Raw genomic sequence first — 11,918 nt, forward strand, 5'->3', positions numbered from 1 at the left:
CCTCCCCTTCCTCAGGTAGTGTTAGAGGAGCTCACCCCAGTACCCCAGTACTGTATCTAAATCCCGAGAAGCCACAGAACTCCAGCAACTTTGTATAATTTTTTTTTTTATATATAAAACAAAACGGTCCAAGCCAAGCGGCAGGAAGAAAAGATCTGAAACATGAGTATGTACATCATGCTTGAAGGCACGGCCGGTCCATGAGGGGGTAGCAGGTGGGGTGGGAGGGGGCACAAGGTTACACAGGTCTCAGCTGAAGCCAAGGGGGGCAGAAATAAAGTGCATAAGTCCTGGGGCCCCCTGTGGCCCAGAAGCAGCAGCTGACAGCCCCCCACTTCCGCCTGGGCAGGGCTCAGTTGAGCGTGACCCGGAGGTAGGAGGTGGGCACGTAGCCCTCCCCTCCCTGTTTCCGCCGAACCCGGGTCCAGCCGTCGCCTTTGTCCTCCTCCATCAGACTGAGGTCTTCACCCTCGGCCATGGAGATGGTTCCCTCGCTGGACCCTGTTGTGGGGGACAAAGCCCAGGGCTCTGCTTTCTGTCCACTTCAACAGATCCTGGCCGGAGGCGTCCTCCAAGCAACAGATGTGCTGCCCCCCAGCCCACCCGGGGTGTCCTCACCTTCGAAGTGGTAGATGGCCACACACTGGCCTATGGGGGACGTGGGCTCCTCAAACTCTTCGTCAAACTCCGTGTAGATGGGGGTGTCCTGGCCCTCTTCTGAAGGGGGCTCTTCAGAGCTGCTTGGGCGGAAGACCGCATGTAGAAAGCAGCCTTCCTGGGTCCCCGAGGCCACCCCTGCCCTGGCCCCCCCGCTCACCTCTCCTTGTTCTCCTGTGACCCGCTGTTGCTGCTGCTGCTGTCTGGCGGGGCGCTGGCCGGGGGGTCAGGAGGCCGGGCGTGCCGGTTCAGGCTGTCCCCTCTGTTGCTCAAGACCCGACTCTCAGCCTCAGTCAGCCAAGCCTGGGGACAGCATCGAGACATCACTTCCGGGCCAGGCCCCCCGAGGTCCCCGGCTCTGGACCCGGAGACTTCCTGAGATCACCCATGCACACCCAAGGCCGTGATGAGAAACAGCTGGGTCTCCCCCGCCCCTCCCCGTCAGTCCCCCACCCGGCGTGACTCAGCCTCCGTCTCTCCCCGGGCCGCCCCTTACCTCATACTTCTGCACTTCCAGCTTCAGCCGCTCGATGTTTCGCAGGGTTTCTGTGATTTGGGGCTCCAAGCTGGCTGGGTCCCCCATCTGGGGTGTCTTCTCGTACACATCCTTCATCTTCTTTAAGGCTTCCCTGGGACAAGACAGAGACAGATAAAAAGCTCAGTCCCGTGTGATTTTGCAAGTGACAAGCAGGCTTTGCATCACAGAACAAGGGAAGACACTGGTGAAGAACTCAAACATGGGGCCCGGGGAAGTTGATGCATGCTTATAGTCCTAACACTCTGGCAGGCTGAGGCAGGAGAATCATAAATATGGGTACAGCCTGGGCAACTCAGAGAGACTCGATTTCAAAATTAAAAAGAAATTTTTTTTAAAGGGCTGGGGATGTAATTTGGTGCAAAGGTCCTGGGTTCCATCCCCAGTACTGTACAGGAAAAAAAAAGGAACTTAAATGTGGGAGCCAGGCCAGGCATGGTGGCGCACACATTTATTACCAGCACTTGGGAGGCTGAGGCAGGACGATCTCCAGTTCAAGGCCAGCCTGGGTTACATAGTGAATTCAAGGTCAGCTGGAACTACACAGGGAGACTCTGTCTCATAAAACTGATACCCCTCCCACAAAAAGGTGGTCCCAGCCACTCAGGACCCACTGCAGGAAGATTGCTTGAGTCCAGGAGTTCAAAGCCAGGCTGGGCAACATAATGAAACCCCCATCTTAAAAAAAGAAAAGAAAGAAAGGAAAAGCAGAAACAACTCCAAAATTAGGACTTAACTGGCTAGGTTTGATAGTAGTTGAGCATTTCTTAGCACTGTGAGCTTAGGTTATCAAATCCTTGCCTCAGTATTCTTATCTTGAAATTGGGGGTAATAGGATATGTATTTGTTTGCTGACAAAATTAGAGCAGTACTTGGTATATATTAAGTTCCACCCTCCCCAACCCCCCAGTATAGGGATTGAACCCAGGGGTGCTCTGCCATTGAGCTGCATCCCAGCCCTTTTTATATTTCAAGACAGGGTCATACTCACTTGCCCAGGCTGGCCTTGAACTTGTGATCCTTCTGCCTCAGCTTTCTGAGTACGTGGGATTACAGGTACATGCCACTGCACCCAGCCTAAGACCTATAGTGCAATACTTCACACACATACTGAGCTCCTACTGTGTAACAGGCACTATTCTAAGCATTAGAAATATAACTAAAAAGGAAAAAAAAGTATAAGACAGTGAGGCTCCTAACTCTGCTTACCATCTCTTAGGAAAAATTGGGAATGCTAGAGAATCCATGTGAAAGGGTTAGAACAGTGCCTGGAATACAGCAAGTGGTCAATGAACGCCATCTGTGATTACAACTGTTCTCGTGTCTGTCCATATGAACAGGTAGTAAGAGCTGTAAGAATAGACTTCTGGCTAGGTGTGCTGGTGTACGCCTGTAACCCCAGCTACTCAGGAGGCTGAGGCAGGAGGGGCACAAGTTTGAGACCAGCCTGGGCAACAACAGGACTGTCTCAAACTAAAACTTGAAAAGGGCTGGGGATGGAGCTTAGCAGAAGAGCTCTTGCTTAGTATGTACAAGGCCCTGGATTCCACTCCCAGCACTGAAAGAAAAAGAAAAAGAAGAAAAGAAAACTCTATGGAATATGCTAGACTTCAGCTCAACTGTCTTCTAGCTGTGCACTTGACCCATGGTACAGATAAACAAATGGAGGCATGAAAAGGTCAAGCAAGCTGCCCATGACTCCATGACAGCTAGAATCTGAGCCCTACCTCGGCTGGCTGCAGGCACAAACCTCCACCCGAAAAGCCCTGGAAGCAGACAGTTCTGGGTGGAACTTCGCACCCCTAAAAGCCATTTGGCTAAGAGATTCCACACAAATAGCAAAATAGAATTTGGCCGCCCGATAGCAAGTGGCAAACGTCAGCCCTATTATGTAACCGACTGGGAAGAGGATTTTTGTTGCTTGGAAAGAGTGAGTAGATTTTCTTTCTTTCTTTTTTTTAATCTGGCAGATTTTTTTTATCGTTAATATTTTGAGTGTTTCGGTTATTTTTTTTTTTTGGTTCTGGGAATCGAACTCAGGACCTTGCACTTGCCAGGCAGGCACTTAGGCCACTGAACTATATCCCTGACCCCAAGTGTTTCGGTTATTAAACAGATAACTATAGTTTTTTTTCCTTTAATCTAATTAAAGTGGTAAGTTAAACTGATAGGGTTTTTAAAAATATGTATATAGATAGATATTGAACCATCTTTGCATTATTGGGATAATATCCAAAAGTTAACTGTATTTGTTTTATGAATTTTTTGTATTTGGGGTTTTTTTTGTTGTTATTTGTTTGTTCATTTGATTTTTGCCTGTACTGGGATGAAACCCAGGACCTTCATCCAGAGTGACACCCCAGTCCTTATTTTTTCATTTTGAGACAGGGTCTCACTAAGTCACTAGGTTGGTTGCCCAGGTTGGGCTTAAATTTATGATCCTCCCGCCTCAGCCTCCTAGAGTGTTGGGATAACAGGCAGGTGCCACCACATCTAGTTCAAAAATTTTGTTGTTGTGGTGGTAAAATATACATAACATAAAATTGATCACTGTGGCCATTTTCTCAGTGTACAAGTCTGTGGCATAAATACCTTCACCCAACCATGGCCACCACATGATGAATTATTTTGGAAATACATCATTAGATCTGCTTGGCTAGCATTTTGTATCTAAGATCACAAATGAGGTAAAATGAGCCTGTAGTTTTATTTTCTGGAATTTCTTGTTCACTGATTGGAGATTTGAGGCTCCACCAGCCTCCTAAAGTGCTGGTAGCTTTTGCTCTTTACGTGTTTGCTGGAAGGACTTGTCTAAGACAGAAAGCAGCAGTTTCCTGAGTGTGGCGGGGACCACCCACAAAACCATCGGGGCCTGGGGTCTGCTGGGGGAGCTCTGAGTGCCGCTTGAGCATGTCTGAGCTCTCGGTTTCGTTCTGTCTCTGCAGTGCCGGGACTGGAACTCAGAGCCTGGTGCACGCCAGGCAAGCGCTCACCGCTCTCCTCCTCTCCTCCCTCTCTCTCCACCTCTTACCTCTGATCCACCTCCTTCTGGAGCTCACGATTCCGTTCTTCTAAGTGCTGCTGAAGCCGCTTTCTCTGCTGCTCCGGGGGCAGGTGGCTGAAATCTTCCGTCACCACCGCCTACAAGATAGAAGAGGACAGAATGGGGGTTCCGGCACTGTCCGCCCCTGGGAGACAGCGAACCCCCTTTCTCCTTGGCAGAGTTCTTGGAGTGAGGCCATGCATAAAGCAAAGCAGGACGGGGGCCCAGCCGGCCGCAGAAAGCGAGCCCAGGGTCCCACCACCCGGCCACTGGGCGTCTGTGACCGCCACCTCCTTCTGCTCCCCAGGCCCCACTTACCCCACGGCCGGCTCGGAAGCTGCGGAAGGACGCTAGCCGCGGTTTGACTGACTTACTGATCTCACTCAGTATGGCCAAGGGGTCGCGGCCGGAGCGTGGGGACGGGGGTCCGTTAGGCAATACCGAGGGCAGGGGACCCCCCAGGGGGGAGAGGGATGGGGGGCGCGGCTACCAGCGGGGGCCGGGTGGGTGGGGGTCAGAGATGGAGATGGGAAGGTGTAGAGAACGAGGATGATGGATGGATGGATGGATGGATGGACGTGAGGATGGACGGACGGACGCAGATAAAGGAAAAACAAAATGGAGAAAGAAAGAAAAAAACGGTAAGAAAATCACAACTCAAGATGTACAACCACACACAGAAAACGCATGCGAGAGCAACACAAAGCCTGGGAGGTGGCGGGCAGGACGGGGATTAGACTGTGAGCCCGGAGGGGCCGCCGCGTCCTGCCCGCACCCCTCTCGGCCCTTGAATCTCAGGTCCAGAGACAAGAAGGAGGCCCAGGTCTCCATCGGGATTTCCACTCACAGTCTAGCAGGTGGGGAGGCGCATGGGGAACCAAGGGTGCAGACACAGGCCGGAAGGAGAGAGGGGAGCAGGGCCCAAAGGCTGGGAGGAGCGGGTCACAGCGGGGGCGGCGAGGCCGGGGGCGGCGGGTGTATGTGGGAGGGCGGCGGAGTCTAAGTGGAGCGGGCCCACAAGACTAACCCAGAGGCAGGGGAACCCCAGGTGTCAGATGCACCCCGCATCAGAAGCCCCAAATCCCGAAACTAAACAAGGTAGAGGCCGGTGGCCCGGAGGCCCATTCCCAGGACAGAGAGGCTCGGGGGCTCCCCAGGGATGGACGCAGACGAGGGCCTCAGGCCAGCGCACAAGTCCTCGAGCTGGCCTTGTCTGCATCCCCAAAGCAGGAGACAGCCGCCACAGGCCCCGCCCAGCCCCCCGCGGCCTCCTGGGACTCCCAGGCCAATCGGCCTGCCGCCCGCCTTCCCTTCCCTCCAGCCTGGGCCAGCAGCCAAGAGGAAAATTCCTGCCCAGGACTCGGCGTTCCGGTGGCTGGGCTGACTCAGTGGGGGCCGCCGCTGTCCCCCCTGGCTGTCCTCCCCCCACCGCCACCCCCAGAGCACAGGTCCCCACCTTGTTCTTCTTGCCGAAGGGCCAACGCTTGGCACGGCTGCGGCCCGGGCCTCGGAGCTCGGGGCGGCCGTCGGAGGGGGTGCCCAGGCTGCTGTCTGAGGGGGCTCGGTTCATGGGCTGGCTGAAGTCTTCGAATTCCACGTCGCCCGGGCGGGCGAAGCCTGACTTGTGCAGCTCGATGAGGACCTGGGAGTCCTGGGGGAGGGGGCAGCGGGTGGACAGTCAGGGGGTCAGCTGGGAGCCCACTCCTTGGCCCACGGGACCCACACCGGGCACCCACGTTCTTGGCATCCACGGCATCCGCAGCCACCTTCATGCCCTCCAAGCACTTGGCGATGATGGGGACCACCTGCAGCTCGGCCTCCGACAGGAGCCCGTACCCAGCCCCTAAGTGGGTGGCCCGGCGTTCATCCATGTCCTGTAGTTTCTGCAGGGGCAGAGACGGGAGGCGTTCAGGGGGATTCCTGCCCCAAGCCCAGTCTGGCGTGGGAAGACACAGCGTCGAGTACAGAGATGCCAGACCGAACTGGGCTCACTGATACTATAGCTTTCTACTTCTCGTTCAGTGTAGGAATTGGGACCTGACAGCTAGAGTTTTGATGTATGTATAGGAGTTGGTTAACTTTTAGGGTTTTGTAAGAAGGTTGGCCTGGGAATTTGGGGCACTCACATCAAATATCTGGGGCATCTGTGAAAAGTAGAAGTGGGCCTGGTCCCGGTTAAAGCGCTGTAGCTGGGCTGCATACTCGTTCTTGCTTTCTTCTGCCATGTGACTCCGAAGGTGCGCTTGCTGCTTGGCCTGGGGAATCCCGAGGGGGAGGTGATGGACAGGTGCCATCAGCGTCCCGCTCTGGCCTCTCGAGCCTGCCCGAGCCCCCACACGCACCTTCTCCACATCAGCTTTGGTGGCATTGATGTCCTGGTCCAGCCGCTCGGCGGTCTGCGCTGCCTTCTCCGCCTCCCGGCAGTCTCGCTCAAATTTACGCTTGCTCTGCAGGGGAGATGGACCCCGGGGGAGCAACTGCTGTCCCCAAAATAGGGGAGCTGGGACACTGAGGTGCGTGGGGGCTGGTGGGAGGAGGCCACCCAGACACAGAGGGCAGTGGGGACATGGGCGCCCCTGGGGGGAGGGGCCAGCCAGAACAGGGCTCAGCCCTGTGGAGCAGCGAGTCCCCACTGCCGCCATCACCTCCGCTAACTCACATTCTCCAGCTGTTTGAAGCCGTTCTCCAGCTGCTGCTGGGCCCGCCGCCCTTCCTGGAAGTGCTGGGGGGAGAGCAGGGATGCAGCTCACCAGGGGTTCCTCCAGCAGGGTCCCCCGAAGCCCAGGTAGGGCGGACCCCTCACCATCTTCCTCTCCTGCTTCATCTCCTGGGAGTACTTGGCCAGCTCCAGACACACCCGGACGCTGAGGTTCTCGGCCACCAGCTCCCGCTGGCCAGCAAAATCATTCACCTCCTGCAGAAGCTGGACAAAGGATTGCTGCTGGCTGAACCTGGGCAGAGCAGGGTGAAGAAGGAGGGGGTCAGTGCCCCCCCAGGGGGCGGTGCCCAGACACCAGCTCCCGAGCCCGAGGCATTGATCCTCCAAGCCAGGTAAATTCTGGTCCCTGTCCTTTACCCCAGCCCTTGTGTTCGCATGCATGTCAGACCTTAGAATTGTCTTGGGCTTTAACAAGGAGGTGCACTCCTGATACCACGCATGCCTCACCCCAGGGAGGTGAGGAGCAGCACCCTGTAGCCAAATTATGCAGCAAGAGATATTCACTCAGTCACCCTTCCTATACACAGATGATCATATCCAGAAACCCCTAAGTATACTAAACTCTTCAACTGCTCAAGTTCCTTATTTACGAGACATACTATAAGCTGGTGTGGTGGCACACACCTGTAACACTGTCAGGGGCTGAGGCATAAATGTAAAGCCCAGCCCAGGCAACTTAGCAATATCCTGTCTCAAAAAGAAAAAACAGTCGGGTGTGGTGGCACACATTTGTAATCCCAGCACTAGGGAGGCTGAGGCAAGAGGATGCTTGCAAGTTCGAGGCTAGCCCGGGCTACAAAGTGAATTCCAGACCAGCCTGGGCTACAAAGTGAGTTCAAGGCCAGCCTGGACTGCATAGTGAGACCCTGTCTCAAAAAAGACAAACTTTTTTAAAAAAATAAAAAGGCATAGTATTTGCACACAACCTGCATACATCTCCCCCTGGACTTTAAATCACAATCTAAACGCTATGTACATAGTTGTCACACTATGGTTCAAGGGATGTCAAGAAAGAAGAAGTTCGTATAGGTTTGGTACAGGCACAATTTTTTTAAGTACGATATTTTTGATCTTTGGGTAGGAAGGGACAGCTGTATTCACTGTGACTGAGATAAAAGACTATAATTAATATAATTAACATCAAACCAGGCTGCTATCTAACAAGTGAACAAACCAAACAAGGAAGCAAGAAAGCAGCTTTTATGCGTAGAGATTTTTGGATTCTGGAAGAAAGTGAAATGCTCTGACAAGTTCTGTGGGGCTGGGCACTGTGCTTTCACACAGTAACTCAGTTTATCTTCCTGCAAGAGCTAGATGCTGGCTACCCCACTGTCAACCCCAATTCTCAGATAAGGAAAAAAGAGGCATGAAATGAGCCACTTGCCCCAAACCACTCATTTTGCAACACTGGAGCATCCCCACTTAATAGATGAGGAAAACAGGTGGAGAACCCAAACGTGGTGGTGCTCGACTGAAATCTCAACAGTCTGGGAGGCTGAGTCAGGAAGATCACAAATTCAAGGCCAGCCTGGGCAACTTAGTGAACGATTTGGCCAGACCCTGTCTCAAAAATGAAAACAAATTAAAAGGGCTGTGGAATGCAGCTCAGTAAATGCAAAGGCCTTGGATTTAATCTTCGAATTGGAAATCCCCCCCAAAACAATTGAAGAGGGAAACTGAGTCACATGACCAAAACCACTTTGTACAAGGGAGTTAATTTAGGGTTCAAATCAGGTCGTCTGGTTCTTGCACCCCGGTTCTTCTTACCGCCAGTGCCTGGAGGCACGTGACAGGCGCGAGGTGGGGTGGCCAGCAGGGCCCCTTGCAAACCAGCCCCCATCCCCTACCCTCCTCTTACTTGGACTCGGGGTCATCTTTGGTAGGTCTCTTGGGCAGGTATTTTTTCACGAGGCTCCTGAAGGGAGGTAGAGGCAGAAGGCTGAGCCGCGGCCCTTCTGCCACAGCCCCTGACCCCAGGCCGAATACACCCGGGGGTCTCACCGCAGCTGCTTCGCATAGGCCTGTTCGACCTCCGTGCGTTCTTTCACGAACTTCACGTATCTGTCCAACAGGTCCAGCCCCCACTGCGTATGGCGCTCGAGCACCTCGAACTGATCCTGACGGGGAGCATGGGGTGGGGAGGGCCCGGGTCACGACCTTCCCCGGAACCCCTGGCCCTACGGCTCAGGCCCCGGAGAGTGAGGCTCCCCGGGAGCGCGGAGCAGGCGTGGTTTCCCGGCGCCACAGCGGTAGGGCGCGGGAGGGGGGCAGGAAACTGGCGGGAACCCCCTCCCCTTCCCGGGATGGGCCCCAGCCGGACTCGGCAGGGCCTGGGTCTGCGGACGGCCAAGAAGGTTGTGGAATGGGGCACTCCTGCCTCAGCTGCCCTAATCCCCCCAGATTCCGGAAAATCCGGCCGGCCTGGCGTGAGTCAGGGCCAGAGGCGCAGGGATGGGGGGGTCGGGACGGCCGGGGGCAGATACCAAATTCCCTGATTTCTCCTGCTTTTTCATGCGTGACTCTGTTTCCCCCTACGCCTTCACTCCACCTCCTAGAGGTGGAGGGGCAACGACGATCTGGTGGCTGCGCGGCACCGGGAAACCAGGGACCCCACCGCCCCCACAGGGGAGGGGTCAGAGGTCGAGCTAGGATACAGGGAAAGTTCTGGGGCTTCCTGCGCAGGAGAGGCGACGGGGGGCAGCCCCACCTTGTGCCTGGGGCCAGCAGGGAGGCAGAGGTAGGGGCTGGGGCCGGGCCTGCAGACCCCACCCCGGAGCGCCCCTAGGTATAATCCCAGGAGACTGGAAGGCAATCAGGACTGGTCGCTCCCACGTGGGGACGAGGGTGGCCGGAGGGTCCCCTCCCCCTCCGCGCCGCCCAGGCGAGTGGCGGGCAGGGACCCAGGGGCAGTAAGCTAAGCCTGGCCCGGCCAGGGTGCTCAAAATAGGTGACCTCGCCCGGCTGCCCCGGCCTGGTCCCAAGACTTCTGGCCGCCCTCCCGTCCATGCTGTGCCTCAGTTTCCCCGTGTCCGTCTGGCAAGGTCTCTTGGCTCCAGGGCGTCCCGAGACTTTCGGGGAAACTCCGAGTAAAGGCAGAGGGCAGAGGGCGGGACCCAGGGGTCAACGCAGGGAAAAAAACGTGGAGCCCCAGCTAGAGCGCAGCGGGGACAAAGCGGGGGAGGTCGAGATCCCCGCCAGAGAGAAGTTGCAGGCGGGACGATCGGACTCACCCACAACTCGGTGCCCCAATCCATGTTGCTCCCGCCGCCGAGGCCGCCACCGCCGCCGCCGCGCCCGGTCCCCGCCGCCCTCCGCCGGGAGACTCGGCCCAGGGCGGCACGCCCGGCCCCGCCCCAATCCGCCCTGGGCACGCCCACTGGCCTCTCTGCCACGCCTCTCTGAGCTTTACCACGCCCCCAACCCGCCGCCCTGGGGGCGGGGCTACAGGAGGCGGTAATCAGATAACGCCCGCCCCCTCTTAAAGGAATATTGCTGCCCGACGCCACTGGACAGACCACTTAAACAACCCTCACCCATTTTCCAAGTTTCTGGTGCTATTCTCATCCTCTCATCCTCCTCTTCCTCTCTGGACTGTTCTTCATTTTTCCTTAACCTCTACAACCATTCCTTAAGGGGACAAGACGGTAAAGCTCCAAAGCCAAGTCCTTCCCCCACTCTGGGCAGAGAGAACCTGAGGTCACCTGGCTCTTGCGGGCCTACCCGGCTCCAGGCGTCTACGCTCGTCCCACTAATGGTCTGGTCTCTCCGGCCGCAGGGCGGATGGGAGACTTCGATCCAGCCGAGGACGTGCCTCCTCCAAGGCCGGGTCCATTAGCTCCCCCACCGCATCCTGCCTTCCCTTCCCCAGAGTCTCCACTGGGAAACGGAGAGTGAACTGTCCTTGGGGCGCCGGTCCCAGATCTTTCCCTGTTTAGTTCATGTTTGCGCCTGAACATTTTCTAGTCTCACGCAATAAGGACCAATCAACTGTAAAGATCCGCCTTTGCCTTGGGATTCCGGCGGCCCCTCCCCTTGATACCGGGGTGCTGGGGCTTGGAAGTCTGTCCTCTCCTATAAAAATCTGTTCGCACCTCGTAAATCCCCTTGCCTTGGGGCTCTGGGACAAGAGAGGAGAGATGTCTGTGCCTCCTCTGTCTTTGGCGGTTACTAAGGCCACAAGGCCCCCTAATGGGGCTGCGAAGGAATCTGGACCCCCTAGAGCAGGTCCCCTCTGCAGACGGAAGCTTGGGCGTCCATAGTGGAACTGCCCCACCTGCTGGCGGCATCTAGATTAGAAAGCCTCTGGCTGCAAAGTGGGGTTCGGTAGCTCCATCTGAGTTTGGGGTTCAGGTCAGCAAAATTCTGGGCTCAACTCTGGTCAGAGACTCAAACTGGATTTGGAGTTCAACCCAGGTCGGCACCATGGTTAAGGATGGGGTCCGGAGACTTAGCAGAAGGGTCAGCAATCCAGTTAGGAATCAGCGGTCACGCCTAATCCAGAGTTCGGGTTTCAGCCAGAGATTAGGGATCAGTACGCATGAGTGGTGGGGGTTGTCCGGGGTCGGTAGGGGCAGGAGGTCAGGTTTTCAGGCCTATGTAGGGGCTCAGGTGAAGAAGGGGTTTAGGCTTGGGGTCTGGGGGCGCCTCCAATTGCTTCACTTTGGGACCGTGGCTTTACCCTAAAGTTGTGACTCACCTTGGGGTCATAAGTCACCCTAGGGTCAAGATTTAACCTGGAGCCAGAGTTATGCCTCTCCGTGGACCAGGAAAATTAGGAGAAAGGGACAAGCCTCGACAGATGCTTGTGTTTACCAAAAGAGCCTGAGGTCTGGCTGAAAGCCTCGTCCCCAGGGTAAGAAGAGGAAGTCCTTCTCTAGGGATACTGGGAAATATAGTTCATTTGATGCCATGCGGAATGTGTCTGCTCCCGCTGAATTCTGGGTAATGTAGTTCTGGTCGGTTAA

General features: G+C 55.7%; 1 protein-coding gene across 2 annotated transcripts; it reads right to left on the reverse strand.

Annotated features, from left to right (window-relative positions):
- Nucleotides 1-88: 88 nt before the first annotated feature.
- On the reverse strand, nucleotides 89-10,290 carry Trip10 (thyroid hormone receptor interactor 10). 2 transcript variants are annotated; one of them, XM_005405695.2, is made up of 15 exons: nucleotides 10,185-10,290; nucleotides 8,956-9,071; nucleotides 8,813-8,869; nucleotides 7,039-7,186; nucleotides 6,895-6,957; nucleotides 6,578-6,682; nucleotides 6,362-6,490; nucleotides 5,972-6,118; nucleotides 5,692-5,886; nucleotides 4,554-4,721; nucleotides 4,224-4,333; nucleotides 1,154-1,286; nucleotides 818-960; nucleotides 619-737; nucleotides 89-501 (listed from the first exon to the last, which is right to left on the reverse strand). In XM_005405695.2, the coding sequence occupies exons 1-15, from the start codon at nucleotides 10,206-10,208 to the stop codon at nucleotides 353-355; spliced, it is 1,806 nt and encodes a 601-aa protein (XP_005405752.1). In that variant the 5' UTR covers nucleotides 10,209-10,290; the 3' UTR covers nucleotides 89-352. The 2 variants fall into 2 exon arrangements, with proteins under 2 accessions (XP_005405752.1, XP_005405754.1); XM_005405697.2 differs by lacking the exon at nucleotides 4,554-4,721 and having other exon boundaries at nucleotides 10,185-10,289.
- Between the last annotated feature and the right edge of the window lie 1,628 nt (nucleotides 10,291-11,918).

Source organism: Chinchilla lanigera, unplaced genomic scaffold (genome assembly GCF_000276665.1).
Source record: "Chinchilla lanigera isolate Chin_1 unplaced genomic scaffold, ChiLan1.0 scaffold00094, whole genome shotgun sequence".
Taxonomy (NCBI): Eukaryota; Metazoa; Chordata; class Mammalia; order Rodentia; family Chinchillidae; genus Chinchilla; species Chinchilla lanigera.

Bases quoted from the DNA above. Each gene is read 5' to 3' on its own strand.
- Trip10 (XM_005405695.2), bottom strand. From the start codon at position 10,208: ATGGATTGGGGCACCGAGTTGTGG. The intron at 9,072-10,184 runs GTGAGTCCGATC...GCTCCCCGTCAG, and splicing joins ATTGGGGCACCGAGTTGTGG to GATCAGTTCGAGGTGCTCGA. The intron at 6,958-7,038 runs GTGAGGGGTCCG...CTCTCCCCCCAG, and splicing joins TGAAGCAGGAGAGGAAGATG to CACTTCCAGGAAGGGCGGCG.